The sequence below is a fragment of the Cryptotermes secundus genome, unplaced genomic scaffold (genome assembly GCF_002891405.2).
Source record: "Cryptotermes secundus unplaced genomic scaffold, Csec_1.0 scaffold497, whole genome shotgun sequence".
Taxonomy (NCBI): domain Eukaryota; kingdom Metazoa; phylum Arthropoda; class Insecta; order Blattodea; family Kalotermitidae; genus Cryptotermes; species Cryptotermes secundus.
Genome location: NW_019730587.1, coordinates 830,637 through 847,328, shown reverse-complemented (window position 1 = coordinate 847,328; position 16,692 = coordinate 830,637). Strand labels below are relative to the sequence as shown.

The following is a 16,692-nucleotide window of genomic DNA, read 5'->3' as shown; positions in this document are numbered from 1 at the left end:
TTTGCCTTGTTGCTGTTTGCTCAGCACACAAATAATAAAGAATTGAATTATTATTATTATTATTATTATTACTATTATTATATTGTCGCTTTTTGGAATTACTTATGAGCTAAGTACATACTCATATGTATTTTATGATTAAAAAATAAATGGAACATAATTTCAAAGTGTCTCTGTCACCATGTTTGTAATTGTTAACCTACAAACAATATTTCATACATAATGTGTAGGTATGTCATATCTCTGCTCTGGTTTTCACATGCATAGCTCCGTTGGATATTATCACCATCGAACCAGCCGCAGAATATAACTTTCGTGCAGCCAATTATGTTTTACATTCTACATATAAATGAGCCGAACAGAATTTATCTATCTTTTGATGATTTGCAATCATACACAGTTGCACGACCGTAGACTGAGACTAGTATCTGTCCCACTTTACAAGTTTGCGCGTCCATCATGTTGCGTCATTACTGATCGTAGGAAAGTAAAAGGAAGACATTGGGGTGACCTGTAACATTCCAACTCCCATAGTTTCTGTGGATATTAGTAAATTGGTTTAAAGTTGAAACGGGTGAGGGGGAGAGAGGAGCGATGTATGTAGGTCTGCGTCTGCATGCACGCATGTTTATGAATTGGAGTTTTCATTTGTTCTGTAGAGGCCAGTAGCAACATAAGGTGCCTTTTTTAAAGGAAAGGCTGTGAATATAAATTACATCTAAACGTTTGTGACGATAATGTATTAATACAATTACTGTGTTTCTGGACATTATTCATCGTCCTGTTTTTTTTTGTTTGTTTTTTTTTTTTATTTAAAACGCACAACGTTTCGGAGAGTGGATACAATGTGAATATAATTCTGTGAGCCCGATGTTACGGCTTTAAGGGATCCTTCGTGAGACCAGGAAAGAAATGAGATATGGTAGCAGAAGCCGAAGGTGTAACCCCTTTAATACCTAAGGACACGATACTGGGCCAGTTCCATCCACCTTCCACCCTTGCAGTCTCGAGCCCTAACCTTGATTTGAATGTTGTGTTCTCATTTCTTCCTCCGTCTTCAGGGAAATTATAGTTCGTACACAGTGTAGGCACATCCTGAGATTGTCAGTCGTACTTATCCTTTCATGTCACTCCATATAACCTGTGCAGTTGGAGCTGTGTTGGTTATTTATCGCCACTGTTTCAGTTTCAGCGGTTAATAATCTCGAATAAGATGGGAAGATAATCGTAAGTGAGGAATAGATAAGGATTTGGAAGGGGATATTCCTGGTCAGTGGCTAGTTTCTGGAAAACCACGAAAGCCCTCTGTCAGGATAGTGATCCGTACGAGATTCGAACCGGATACATCCCGAATACAAACCCGGAGAGTTGTAGTTTAGAAAGTGTCATTAAATAAATAAAGAACAAAAGCAGGTTGTCCCTAGGCTAAAGAACCATGAACACGTGTGAATACTAGGGATAAAACTTCATGCCATGGCCGCTTTAACGCCGGCACTCGAAGTAGAAGTTTGATAAGCTCCAGAGCCGCTCTGTCTCTTGCGAGAATCGAAAACCGTTCAACCAGCCGTTAGTCTTTTTCCTGTTTGAGCTACCCCAGTTCGTAAATGAAACAGGCCTGTCTCTTGCGAGAATCGAAAACCGTTCAACCAGCCGTTAGTCGTTTTCCTGTTTGAGCTACCCCAGTTCGTAAATGAAATAGGCCTGTCTCTTGCGAGAACCGAAACCGTTCAACCAGCCGTTAGTCTTTTTCCTGTTTGAGCTACCCCAGTTCGTAAATGAAACAGGCCTGTCTCTTGCGAGAATCGAAAACCGTTCAACCAGCCGTTAGTCGTTTTCCTGTTTGAGCTACCCCAGTTCGTAAATGAAATAGGCCTGTCTCTTGCGAGAACCGAAACCGTTCAACCAGCCGTTAGTCTTTTTCCTGTTTGAGCTACCCCGGTTCGTAAATGAACTAAAAACACGTAGAGGTTTACCAATCACTGATCTGGAGAGAACAACATCCATTTACTCGTAAGACATTCACCTTTTCACATCGTTTATAAGACAACATGCCCTGAAGTGTAAACATACCCGCGTGAAGACCAGGATACATACATCAATGCACTGGGTGAAGGCCTTACACAGATTTCGCCGTACTGATCCGTCCTTCCCGATCCTCGGATGCAACACGACTGACAGCTTACATTGTCAAGATGCGTCACTTTCAAATCTAACTATCCACAGTAATGGAGATGGAAAGGACAGGCTTCACGCAACTGGACACGTTCCAAATCTCGACACAAAAGAGAAACAGTGTACAGTATCTTGTCCAGACGTATCGGATGATGATATGAAAACACGATTACATGTGAATAGTTGTGAATGTTTTTCAAGGTTTTGCCGATGTATTTAATATGCGGAAATACCAGTTATGTTTGATGTGCTGCTGTTGAGTAGGCGGGTTTTCTAGATTATAATTTTTTTTTTGCCGGTCACGGTAGCCGATCGGTCTGAGGCATGAACTGTCTTCGCTCGCTCGGAATCCGGGATCGTGTGTTCTGATCTCACTGAGGGCATGGATGTTTGATCTGTGTGTATGCGTTTTTCTGTGTTTGTATTGTGCTGTGTTTAGGTAGCGGCCTTGCGACGGGCTAATCACTCGTCCAAGGATTCGTACAGTCTGTGAAATGATTAAAAGAATAAAAGAAAGAAATCCTGACACCCGTATGAGGGCATAAGAGGAACGGATGAAAAAGAAAATAATTTTAATAGCGATGCCTCCAAATACTCATCACGGACTGTAGTTAAAACCAATTTCGTTAAAGTATGTCATTACTTTCTGTTCACTTGGGCTTGTTATTGTTCTCTATCTTAAAATGAATCTACGTGGTGCTATCGAAAAGTTCTCAGAATATATTAATAAAAACTATTACGTCTTACCTGGATCTTATTCTGCACCATCACCTTCAAAGTAGTCCCCTTGGGAGTGCATACACCGATCCCAGCGTTTCTGACACTTTTGAAATGCATCCTGGAAGTCTTTCTTTGTTTGGGTGTTTAGAATCGTCTGCGTTTCCGCTTGAATTTCCGCAACTGTATCAAATCTTCGCCCCTTCAACTTGATTTTCATCTTGGGGAAGAGATAGAAGTCGCATGGAACTAAGTCTGGTGAGTACGGTGGGTGGGGAACAACTGCCATCTTGTTTTTGCCAAAAATTCCTGCACAATGTAAGCCTTATGCGGTCGTGCGTTGTCATGGTGGAGTACCCAGTCGTTCGTGCGCCACTTCTCTGGACGTTTTCTCCTCATGTTCTCTCTCAAACGCCTTAGAACATCGCGACAGAACTCTTTATTGACTGTCTGACAAGGAGGGACGAACTCCTTATGAACAATCCCGTCAATATAAAAAACTTATGAACATGGACTTAATTTTGCTCTTGACTTGTGGAGCTTTTTTTGGCCGAGGTGAAGAAGGGCTCTTCCATTGCGACGATTGCTGCTTACTTCCAGGGTCGCAGCCATAAACCCAACTTTCGTCACCAGTGACCACCTTCGGAAGAAAGTCTGGATCCTCTTGAAGCTGTTGTTGAAGTTCCCTGCAGACTTCCAAGCGATGCTGCTTCGTTCATTTTGCAGCAGTCGTGGCACAAAGTTCGCCGCAATCCTCCTCATGTTCAGTTCCTCTGACAAAAGTCGTTGACATGTACCATAACTTAGTCCCAAGATGTTACAGAGGTCTTGGATGGTCAGTCTGCAATCTTGTAGAATCAGATCCCCAACTTTCGCGACATTTTCTGGTGTGGTGCCAGTTGACGGCCTTCCCGAACGTCGTCAACGTCAGTCGATGTTCGCTTGAAACGCTTATGCCAGTCGTTAGTTTGTGTCTGGGCTAGACTGCTGTCACAAAAAGCTTGCTTCAACATTTGGTGCGTTTCTGCAGCGGTCTTCCCTAGTTTAAAACAAAACTTCATACAGACACGCAGCTCTCTCAGGTCAGCCATCGCAAAACCGCAGACTCACGGAAACAACAATGGAAATACGTTCACCAACAATAAACCCAACCACTCAACTCGACGCCGCTTGCCACACTGATTCAAGAAGGGTGTGTGGGGAGACAACTAGCGGCATTTCGATGTACTCATAAACTCATAACCATTTGCGCGCAAAATTCAAATTTCGTGAACGTTTTGATAGTACCACGTATGTATGTTTGTATGTTACCTTAACTCTGGGGGTTCTAGCCTCGACTTTGTTGTTGTTGTTGTTGTTTCGTTATATCGTATTTGTCCGAACTGAATGCGTCACCTGAAGCTAATAATATGCACCAATATTTTGAAAGGTTGAATTGAACACATCAGTAGTATAAAATGTATCGAATAGTTTCTAAATACATAAAGAGTCTCAGCATATTAAACAGTTGAGGACTTTATTAACTAATTCCTTTTTACTTCTCAGCTCTATAAAATGCACATATTGAAAATTTTATTAAAAGTGGCAAGCTAATCATTTATTTTTATGCGTCTTAATTTCACCCAGGCTTATCGCAATTGTATTTTTCGTTTTGACAACATAGAAGAAAGTTAATCAGGAGCTGGGCTAGCACAGTCGGCATAGTGACTTACTACAGGCCGGACGGCCAAGGCGTCGGAGTTAGAGTCCCTGTAGGGGCAAGATTTTTCTCTTCTCCATGTCGTCCAGATTGGCTCTGGGGTCCATCCAACCTCATATACAATGGGTATCGGGGGCGATTTTCCCAGCGGTAAAACGGAAGCCTCGTGAAGCTGACCACTCACCTCCAGCTAGTGCCGAGGTCAAAATTATGTGGCTCTGTACATCCATTCCCCCATATGTCTTAAGGCATAATGCTTAATTAATTAAGCACAGGAACAACTTTAGTTTTTTACCTTTTAGAAGAAAGTTAATATCAGTATGTAGTGACATTTTCATTTGGCATCTTCCATGAATGTAATATGCAGTCCTTTGAGAGATACTTGGAGGAAGAAAGTGCTGATATACCCCACTTCAAAAAATCGATACATAAAGGAAGAATTGTATGCACAATTGTAAAATGTGCATAAATAGCAGTACAGTGTGTAATGTGTAGTACTGTTATCAGGTATCCTAATAACTGGACCTTAAGAAAATCGGCTTCGTTTATCTGAGGATACTGAAGATAATGCAGATGTGTTAATTTGGATGACTGTGATGATTAGCATTGTTGGCTGACAGAGATTACAGGACTGTATAAGTCCTAATATCGAACAGAAGATAGGCCCTGTCCTGTCTTAAACCTGATGTGGTTGACTACTTACAGAAGTGGAGAAGTGTAGCCCAAATTTAATGTTATGAAGTTTCTCAGAAATTATCAACTAAACTATCTCATCACTCTTGAGTCCTCAGTCCTTTCAGTCCCACAGATCAATTGAACTTAGAGAGCGGGGTTATTGATACAGGTCGTTAAATAATCGTTAAGAATAATATTGTATTGCAGCATCCTGTTGCATTCTTCCATTTTGATTATCAATCTTATTTTACCGTCTTATGTTCAACTATTTATTAACTTAAAATTTTACATTTTTTTAAGTTTTTAATGTAAAATTTAAATTTAAAACTTTTAAGTCAATAAATAATTGCACATAAAAATGTAAAATAAGATTTTCAAGTATAATAAAATCATTAAGAAGCATACACCGGTTGCCACACTAACATATTTAATAGTACTAGCAAATGTTCTATATACCGAGCCGATTAATATAGCTGTAAGGTTCTAGATTGGTGTTCAGGAGATGCTGGGTTCGAACACTGGCTATCCTGGCTGATTTCTTTTTATGATCCTGTAATCCCTCCAGGCAAGTTCCCGGATAATACCTAGGTTAGACCGCAACCACTTCGTTCTAAATTCAGTCCTATCATTCAACGCTATGCATCCTGAGGCGCCGACAGTTTCGTAATACGAAGAAAAGGGTAACGTTCTGTGACATGACGCCTGAAAGCATACAACTACAGCTACATATTTTTGGTAGAGAGTTAATATTAAATAATTGTCTTTTTGTACACTGTCTCTTCATTCGATATTCTTTCTGTTTTTCAGGTTCATCCGAACATTCCTGACTTTAACCTGCTGTGGACAGGAATCCACCCTAAACCCCATCTGTTGAAAGCCATGACACCTTACCAAAGAGTGAATCATTTCCCCAGGTAATATATGAAAAGTTTGTTTCTCCTTTAATATTTAATAAATTATTAGCTAAATGTCTTTCAAATAAACTCTAATTGTAATTCCATTAAATACATCCATTCCACACAGGACAAAATAATGGGAACACTAGAGATATTGTACACATTTCTTTATTAACATGGTGTTTGACCACCTTTTGTCTTCAGTACAGCCCTAGTCCTTCTTGGAATAGTCTTGTTCAAGTTTTCAACAGTCTCTAGTGGAACTTTATACAGTTCTTCTTGAAGAGCATCTTCAAGTTGCTTTAGGGATGTTGGAGGTGGGAATCTGTTCCTCACTGTAGTCTCAAAAACTGACCAGACTGGTTCAATATTGTTCAAATATGGAGATTGTGCTGGCCAGGGAAGATGCTGAAGGTCGCTTTCATGCTCTTCAAACTATGACTGAACAGTTTCAGGTGCGTGAGTAGGGCATTGTTGTCTTGAAAAACAGCATCATTGTTTGGAAATAACGTTTGTATCATGGGATGCACCTAATTACCCAACCTGTCCACGTACTTCCTTGCAGTAATTCAGCCATGAGAGGTGATAATGGGAACAACTGTATACTGTACCACAGCATTCCTGCTTAAACCATCACAGAATATCCCCCGTGTTTCACTGTTGGAACCAGGCATTCCAGATGATAGGTTTCCTTGTGTGTGTTCTCCAAAAGTGAACTCTTCTTGATGTAAGGAACAGCGTGAAAGATGTCTCATCTGGCCCATATCACACACTCTTCCAGTTGTGTGATGTCCAGGTTTTATGGTTGTGACACCATCATTTATGCATCTGAGTACTGCTTTCAGTAATGAGAGGTTCAGCAATTGCAGCCCTACTGTGGATGTTGGGTTTGTGAAGCTCACATCACACAGTTTTTGTGGAAACAGGGTCTTCAAGATGAATATTCAGTTCTTCTGTCTGGTCAACTGTGCTGCTGTAGGTCTGTGATTTTTTAAGGAATTCTTCTCAGTGTATGACAGTCTCTGTCAGTGTTGACTTTTGTCCACTGTTTCCCTTTGCCGATGATTTCTTCCCATGATTTGGGCATGTTGACATAACCCTAGAAACTGTCACTCTCAATACACCTATGTAGGTCCTATGAAAGTCATGAGAAACTTTTTTTTGCATGCAACCTAGGAACAGCAGATGAAAGAGAGTACGGTGGTATGTGGAACCAGCTGTTGTGTTAACCTTGAGTGTCTTATGACGTCAATAGCTTGCATCACGTGACCAGTATCACTCCTAACAAAATGGCCGACGACATGTCATTTTGCCAGCGTACTGTCATCGAATTTCTTGTGAAAAAGGAAATCCCTGCTGCAGAAATTCACCAGAGACTTCAGTGTGCTTATGGGTGCGAGCAGTGTTTGAAGATGGGGGAAACAATTTAAAGATGGGAACACCAGCATCGAAGATGAGCCTCGGAGCGGTCATCCTTGAACAGCCTCAACTGAACGCAACAAGAAAAGAGTGGATGAGATCATTCAAGATGATGAGCGTGTGACTGTGGACACAATAGCCCAAAAACTTGGAATAGGGCACAGTGCAGTACAAGAGATGATTGAAAGCTTGGGCTATAGGAAAGTTTGTGCTCGTTGGGTTCCGCGGTTATTCACCGAAGACCACAAAGGTCAGCGAAAAGCCATCACCTCAGAACTGCTGCAGAGATATCGACACGAAGGCGATGATTTTTTGCTCTGTATTGTGACAGGTGACGAAAGCTGGTTTCACCATTTAGAGCCTGAAACGAAACAGAATGGCAGAGTATGGAATGGCACCATGTGCATTCTCCATCAAAAAAGAAGGCAAAGACAGTGCCATCACCTGCGAAGGTGATGGATACAGTCTTCTGGGATCCAGAGGGGTTTATTCTGGATGAATTCCTGGAACCTGGGCAAACCATCAGTGCTGCTCGTTATGTCCAGATGCTGCACAAGCCCCATCATGCATTGTGCGATAAACGTATGGGATGGAACATCATCATCCTGCATGACAATGCTCGCCTCACATTGGAAGCAATTGCAATGATGGGGTGGGAAGTTCTTCCACACACCTCCTATCGCCCTGATCTGGCACTCTCCGACTGCCATCTTTTCGGATTTGTGAAGGATCAGCTGTGTGGACAACGTTTTGAAACAAGGGAGGCAATTCAGAAAGCAGTGCATCAGTGTCTTCAGACAGATGGAACGGAATTTTACAGAAGGGGAATTTTCAAACTACCAGAACGCTAGGAGAAATGTGTACAAAGAAGTGGCGATTATGTGGAAAAATAAAGAAAGGTCTGTAGATTGAGGTGGTGTATTTGGTTTGTCAATAATGAAGCATGTTACTTTACAAAAAATTGTTGTTCATGACTTTCACTACGACCTTCGTAATAATGTGGCAGTTTTAGCAAGAGATGCACCAGCTAAATATGAACCAGTGATCTGTCCTTACTCAAAATTGGACAAGTCTTCCATTTTTAATTCTTTCACAGGAACTTTAACTCAGCACAATCACTAATGCATTGACAGAAGCCATACTGAGTGTAAAGAGATGGAAGAACCATTCATTGTTGCCAATTGAAGCTCTTTCAGTGTAGCCAACATAAATTTGATTCCCCAGTTTCTTAGTATTTCTGTTATTTTGTCCTCCCAGTATATGTTTGGGGGCACGTGGTAGCGTGGTGGGTTGAGGGGCTATGCTACAAGCCGGAAGGTCGCGGGTTCCCGATGAGGTCATCGGATTTTTTTCAGTTGACCTAATCCTTCCAGCCACACAAGGCCCTGGGGTTTACTCAGCCTCTAAGAGAACTGAGTACCAGGAATTAATTAAATAATTTTCCTGGGGAGTAAAGCGCGAACTGCGCGTAAGGCTGACAATCTTACCGCAATCTTTGAGCGGATTGTCTAGATAGTGTGGGACCCTCAACGTCTCACAACCAATGGGCCTTCTCGGCCTGGTACAGGGATAGCTTTACTTTTTATTTTTTACTTTACCCAGTATATGTTTTGTGACATTCTTTTTCTTCTTCTCCTTTCACATCTTCTGAAGCCATCTTTAGCCTTTCTCTTTGTTTATTTCTTTCTTACTACTTTCCTTTATCCATTCATTCATTCATTCATTCATTTCTTTTCCTTCCTATACTGAAATGATGATTCAAGTTTAAAATTGGTATCTTCTTGGATATCCTTATATTGTGATAACCCATATACTGGCATATTCAAATATTTGTTCATTATTTTTTGTAACAAATTTTTCTTCTGCATATTGTTTTCATCTTTTTGATAATAATGTCATTATTTAAAATGTGTCATATCTCTACAGTTTGCAGATGATGTTCTAAATTTATCCCAGTAGATATTGCATGAATCTCATCTTTAATGCTTTTAATTTTTGTGTATGTTTGAGTGTAGTGTACCCAAGTGTAGGTGTTTAAGTATGAAGTTCATTTAGCTATTGAAGCATATATGAATTATGCTTGTGATATTTTCTTTGAAAACTATCCAGCCACAGGCTGGATGACCGAGATGTTGGAGTTTGAATTGCAATAGGGTCAAGAATTTTCTCCTCTCCACGTCATCCACACTCTCTTTGGAGTCCAGCCAACCTCCTGTCCAATGGGAGTGGGACCTCTTTACCTGGGGGTAAAGCGGGTGAGGCATAAAGCTGACCACTCACCTCCTGCAAGTGCTGAGGTGAAGAAAATGTGGAGCTGTACATCCACTCCCCCATGCACCTTCATGGCACAGTGCCTAATTACTTAACCACGGTCACAGCTTCACCTTTATTCCAGTACAGTACAGTTATTGATCCAAACATTGTCTAAGGGGTCTGATATTTCATACCTCAAATATTTAAAATTTTCTTCAGTGATCTTAAAATTAATAAATATTTTACTTCATCTTGATTGTTTTTATTTCCATTTTTGGCATTTTCATAATGCAATGTCTGACACTGTGCTAAAATCTTCAGGTCATATGAACTTACACGCAAAGATCGTTTGTACAAGAATATTGAGAAGATGCAGCATGCAAAAGGAGCAAAGCACTTTGACTTCATTCCTCAGACATTTGTGATGCCGATGGATTTTCGAGAATTGTGTTCATCACATTACAGGCACCGTGGCCCATGGATTGTGAAGCCAGTTGCTTCCTCTAGAGGAAGGGGTATTTATATTGTCAGTAGTGTAAGTAGATTTTGCAGTTTATACATTTCATGGTATTGATGTAATACGTTGATGCATTTCAGTTCTCTGGGGGTGGGGGGTTAGTATTTGACCTAAGGGAAATGAAGGAACAGGAGAATGAGAAAGGTTGTACCATGAGGAGCTTCATAGTTTCTATTCTTCTCATAATATTCCAGGGGTGATTAATTTGGGGATGTTCTGATGGACAAGACAAGACATGTAGCATTCATAGGAAAACCAAGAAATATTGTGACATGATGCCTGAACACCAGAAGTGTGCAGTCAGAGAAGCACATCAGAGATGTCTATTTCTAGACAATGACTAAATGACACACGTTTCCGAGTGTTACACTGTCAACAAGAATACATGTCCCTTGCTGGGCAGCAAGTTTGGTTGCCATGGTATTACAGGTATGTCTGGGCCAACATAGATGTGAACAGCAGAATGGAGCCCTTGGAGACAATGATTGATCGTCGGTTCATGTGAGATTAATGTAGTCCAAGATTCAGACGTCCAGAGGAGAATTAGAGAGAGTTGCAGATGTTGGAGGAACGAAGATGGAAGATTCAATAGTTGGAGTATTACCAAGTAGCATCTAGTAAGCAGATATTGAAGAATTCATTTTGTATCTTATAGTAGCAATAATCCTCAGAATGTTATAATTACTTGTACTTACAACTTGAGAGTATCCAATAAATTGATTCACAAATCCAAACCCCATGTACAAATCACTGAAACACATGACAATATGTATAACGATTGGTAAAAAATATCATGGGTGACAGAGGCATTGATAGGAGATTAAAGCTAAAATAAATATTGAGATCATAGGTTGGCAGGATGTGAGCTGGAATGTACTGACACATGATAAGGTGTAAGAGTGCTGAATGTACATATTCCATAGCACATAACAATTTCTTGAGTTTAGTATCTATAACCTGCTTTGGAAATACTTGATGTGTAGCTACAAAGGGAGTTCTGCTTTTGGTCAGTGAGTCAGCCAGCCAGGTGGCACTATTGAGTCAGATCTCTGTTTGGGAAGTGTTTGTTTCAAGTCTCAATATCACACCTGGCAATCCTTAGAGGATTTTTAATGGCTTTTCCCCATCCTTACAGTTAAATGCCTGAGTAGTACATGAACTTAGATTGTGATTCTTTCTACAAATATTATGTTACTGGACATTATACATTGTCCTTTTTTTTATGTCTAAATCAGGATGATTGATGATGTCCAGAAACATAATATTTGTATTAATGTACCATCTTCACAAACTTTTAGGTCTGTGATTCTTTCTCATCACATCCTTCCAGATGGACATCAGACACTTAAAAATTGACACCTGACGTGATGCTTAGAAGTTTCTGAAATATGTACATCCCTCTATACACATGAAATGTAATGTAACATCCTTTCTGCTTCAGTCACAAGTTCGCAGGTCTGCTGATGAAGTCACCACTTGGTGGCTTGCTATTGGCTGTGGGCATGCACATTGTTAGTGTTTTTTTTATTAAATAATCTGTGTACTTAGCAGCCATTACCTGTATTTCATATATCAAATGTCTTAAAATGTATTTGTTCTGGTGTATTCTAGCCTGACCAAATTCCCCTTGAAGAGACAGTGGTTGTCGCAAAATACATTGAAAATCCTCTGCTGCTGGATGGTCATAAATGTGATTTGCGGTTATATGTGGCTGTGACTTCATATGACCCTCTCATTGTGTACATGTATGAGGAGGGACTAGTACGGTTTGCAACCGTGAAATATGACTCAAGTGGCAAGCACTTGTGGAATCCTTGTATGCATCTGTGCAATTACAGCATTAACAAGTACCACTCGGATTATATCAAGTGAGTTATTTTTACAACTATAGGATTCTTAATACACCAACAAGCAGTTCTGTCTTTATTCTGTCCTTGTGTTGAAGTTGTTGGTGTTAGTAGTTATGGATACGATTTCCAAGTTGTAGTGCGAGATACTTACACTTTATTCAGTATTGCAATTTATAGCTTTGCCAAAAACAAATTTGTGTTGTTAATAGCATGCATATTCAGTTAAGTTTGATTTACATGTGTTAGAGTGGTTCAATAATTTTTGGCATTATATTAATAAAATGGTACAAAATATGCATGGGAAAAAATGTTGCCATATAATGGTGATGTCGAAATAGCAGCTGCTGTTGGAATTTATAAAGTGTCTGTAGGTGTGCACTTTGCATCTGAAGCCAAACTTCTCAGCCAGTAACTGTTGTAGGTGTGAAATTGTGATTGAAATAAATGTGTCTCTGATCTTTAGTGGTTTTAGAGAAATTTGCCATTATGACACTCTGTTACCAATTGAGGGAAAAGAGAGGTTAGATATTTTCGCTGAAGCATGCAGGAAATAGTACCCTAGACACCAGTTCTGCTTAATGCATTGTTAGGTTAGTATCTTAATACCATATGGGCTGACATAGCAGTAATGCTGTAGACTCATATTTGGAAGGTACTAAGTTTGAGTCTTAGCCAGGATGCTGGATATCCTAATTGGGGTCTTGTTGATTTTCCTCGGTCCCTCTTGGAAAATGCCATGACTGTTTCTTTTCAAATCATTTCCAATTTGTCATTCATTAGTCAATCCATTGTTCAACACTATATAGTCTATCTAATTTAGTATATTTTAGTATTTCCAAAACTTGCCAATTTATTGAGGTAGATATTTTAGACAAAGTTGTTTGTTAACAATTTCCCATTCAAATTTTAATAGGCTTTATCCCAGTCTGTTAGATGAAGTGCTGTCATGATTGTTTCATATTATGTTAGCTCATTCTCTACTACAGATGGGTAAACACAGAGAAGTGAATTGTTTCAGTGACTCATGTCATCAAGTCATTCTGAAATAAGTAATTCACCATTCTGTAAACAAGTCGAAGGGAGTATGGGGTCATGATTCAAGTGCAGAGCAGTTAAAACTTGTGAGTGGAAGCATCAACCTTCACTAGTAGATTAGAAATGTCATAATTCATGTTTCTCTGTTGGTGACCCAAATCAGTCATTTAGTTTGACTCCGTGAGCAGAATTGGATCACTTGCCTGTTCACTAGCCATCTTTACAGAGCTGATAGTGCTATAGGTATCTAGTTGCTGTACCGATGTATAATAATAACTGTTTATAATAATTTCATTGGAACCAGTTTACTCCACAGGTGTAGGGATCAGTGACTCTAAGCCATTCAATCATTAAAATAACTCAATTTTCTAAATCAAGCCAGTCACTGGCTATCTGTTCTGTTCAGACTTTTATTTGCTCTTATGTTACTATCAAAGCTGTTGTCATGTTTTTAGTAGATTTTAAGTTTGCATGACATACCATATTCACTGTGCAGCCTTGGATATGGCACCATGTTGAATTGGTAAAAATTACCAACATAGACAGCAGGCAATACATACACAGTATGTTCCCAATTATCTGCACTAGTGAAGGGAAAGGATGCACGAATAATTGAAAAAAAAAAAAAAAGGTAATCCAACAGTAAGGTTTGGGTGTAATCAGGAGGCCATGGTTATTAATGAATTTAGAAATTCCAAAATTTTTATCTGTTTGATGTATATAGGTTGAAATGAAATTACAGTATTCGATTTCACTATGAAAGCGCAGAAAACAGATCACACTCTGTATCTCAGCCACAATGCAATTGTCTGTTCATTCCCATAGAAAGGGCAGTAATCTCTTGCAGCAATAACGGAAGGTCTTGGCACTGAAGAAGGTACCCCTCTAGCTTTTTCTTGAATAGCCATGCTTTCATTCTTCTGTCCTTTAGTCAGAAGCTTAAAAAATCTGAAGAGTGTAACAGAAGATGTGAAACTTGCTAGCAGAAGACCAAATGATTTTATTGCTTCCATTTTATGACACCAGGGATTGCTAAAATATGTGAAGTGTTACAAGTAGGACTGATTTTATAATGCAGAACAACTCTGTTAAGAACTGGGAAAACTTTTTTACAGTATGGAACAAAATTAAAAGGAAAAAAAAAATGAAAGTAGAGTATAACTCTTTGTATAAAAATTTGCAAATCTTATGTTATAATACGCGTCACTATGTTCCTCGCTAATATAAACAAAGTTAATTCCATCCATTTATCATGAAAATTGTGTTAGATACAGCATTTTTAAACACAATGCTTAAAATTGTTTAAGCACCCTAACAGGAACGGAAATTTAAACGCAGAGCAGCAACAGGCATTTAAACGCACACCATCAGCAGGCATTTAAATAAACTCCGGCTAGCTTAAGCTTACCACCATTTCAAAAGTCCAGCGTTTAAAGGTTAATGGGTATTCTTCAGGATTGCACATGTGCATGCCTAATAAAAGGCATGCAGTTAAGCCACAAATTATAAGAAGTCTTGAAGTTAAATAAACTAATAATCTTCATAGTTATAATTAAGGTGTCTCTTTAAGCCATATTAGTTTGTCTGAACTGGATAATTTGCCCTTAAATAAACAGGAATATGCTCTCTAGTGATTAGTATGTTATGCAAGTTAATGAAAGTACAGATTTGATGCTGAAAGAAATTATACTCTTGTTGTTATAGGAGTGAGGATCCAGATGCAGAAGATGTAGGCCACAAGTGGACTCTGAGTGCACTGTTGCGACACTTACGTGCACAGGGAACAGACACCTCCTTCTTGATGCAAAGGATAGAAGAGGTAGTGGTGAAGGCTATCCTAGCATCTGCTCCACCCATTATATCTGCTTGTCGCATGTTTGTACCTCACCCTCGCAATTGTTTTGGTGAGTGAGACTCTTGTCTCTCAAGAGTTTAGCTGTAATCTGTCTATTCATGTCTCTAATTCTGAATCTCATGTACAGTCTGGTATGTTCACCAATACACCATCAGGCTGGCCAGGAGGGAGCATTTGGTATATCAACTAGGTTGTCAGCTGGACATCCAAGAAATTATGGTTTCATTCCTGACTGAGACAAGAAATTATTCCCATGTCCACAGCATATTTATTGGCTCTGGGGCCCACTCAGCCTTCTGTGAAATGAACACCAGGGTTTCTTGCCCTGGGGGTATAGCATCTGGGGCATGAAGCTGACTAACCTCCATCACAGGGTGGTGCATGAAATAATCCAGCGTTTGATCTATTAATAACATCTTTATTTCAATTACAATATTAGAAACTAACATATAAAATGACAGACCATTGCATGGAGATTTATCTTTCATGTGTCAAGTGTTCAATATGACCACCATTACATCTGGAAACTTCTACATGAACTATGATGTTGTTGATTACTCGACAGCACGTATCCTCAGTTATCTCGTTGCAGGTCTGAATGATTAGTGCTCTCAGTTTCTTTATTGTTTGCAGCTTTTTTTTTTCTTTTGGAAAAACCTCTTCCTCAAGGAATCACTAGAGATTGTAGTCACATAGGTTTAAATGAGGACCGTTTGGGGGCCAGTTCTGTCCACATGTGAAATGATCAGGAAATCGGTTTGAGATGATACACAAGTTGAAAGTATCATGCAGAAAGTCCAAAACAACATTCGCTGTGTACAGCCTAGCTGCGTCCTGCATGAACCAATGAACTTGTATCGGGAAACCTGTAGCAAGAAGGTGAGGCACAAGAAGTATTGCATAACATGCTTAAATCACAATGTCTCTTCAAGAAAACTGGCATTAGAGGTCCATGACTTGAGATGGCGACCCAGACTGTAATTCTTGGAGTATGATGCACTTTCTCATGAATCACATGTGGATTCTCTGATGCCAAAAATCATCTGCGCATTTTGTTTATTAACCACACCAACCAAGTGGAAGTGTGCCTTGTGAGAAAATCAAACATTGTTGAACGATTTATCATTATTCTGAACCCATTCAGCAAGTGCCATTCTTTTATGTTTGTTTTGAACTGTAAGTTTAGGCAACATTGTTATTTTATATGAATACAAATTCAAATCACTTTCCAATATTCATTTCACCAATAGTCTGGATATCCCTAGTTGTGCTGCATCCTTCATTGTTGAGTTACTGGGGCTTCTTTGCAGTGCCACTCAGACAGCGCCAATGTTCTCCAGAGAAGTCACAGTAGAAGGCAGGCAACATGTCCTCTCCAACATTGAACCATCATTATACAGGTTACAATGTTTATGAATTGTTTTGAATGTGAGAGTGCCTACTGCATTTGAAGATGGGCATGAGAGCACCTCTGTGTGACCACAATACTTCTTGTTTCAGTAAAGAACAAAGCTTTTTTTATGTGTTGTTCTACAGACATTTTTTCTTTTTCAACCATCTTGTGTAAATTGGCACATGAGCAGGAACAGCACGATGCTAGCGCT

General features: G+C 39.5%; 2 protein-coding genes across 3 annotated transcripts in view; one reads left to right on the top strand and one right to left on the bottom strand.

Annotated features, from left to right (window-relative positions):
- LOC111866359 overlaps nucleotides 1–2,163 on the bottom strand; it is a 13,430-nt gene extending 11,267 nt beyond the window's left edge. Inside the window, exon 1 of the mRNA XM_023855226.1 lies at nucleotides 2,095–2,163. The gene's annotated coding sequence lies outside the window, so the exon portion shown is untranslated. The remainder of the gene's footprint in view (nucleotides 1–2,094) is intronic.
- Nucleotides 1–16,692, top strand: part of LOC111866358 (tubulin polyglutamylase TTLL5) — a 58,118-nt gene that overhangs the window by 17,714 nt on the left and 23,712 nt on the right. For both annotated transcript variants that reach the window (XM_023855223.2, XM_033752221.1), the window contains 4 exons: nucleotides 6,071–6,177; nucleotides 10,153–10,366; nucleotides 11,960–12,216; nucleotides 14,938–15,137. In XM_023855223.2, coding sequence (XP_023710991.1) covers nucleotides 6,071–6,177; nucleotides 10,153–10,366; nucleotides 11,960–12,216; nucleotides 14,938–15,137 — 778 coding nt within the window. The remainder of the gene's footprint in view (nucleotides 1–6,070; nucleotides 6,178–10,152; nucleotides 10,367–11,959; nucleotides 12,217–14,937; nucleotides 15,138–16,692) is intronic.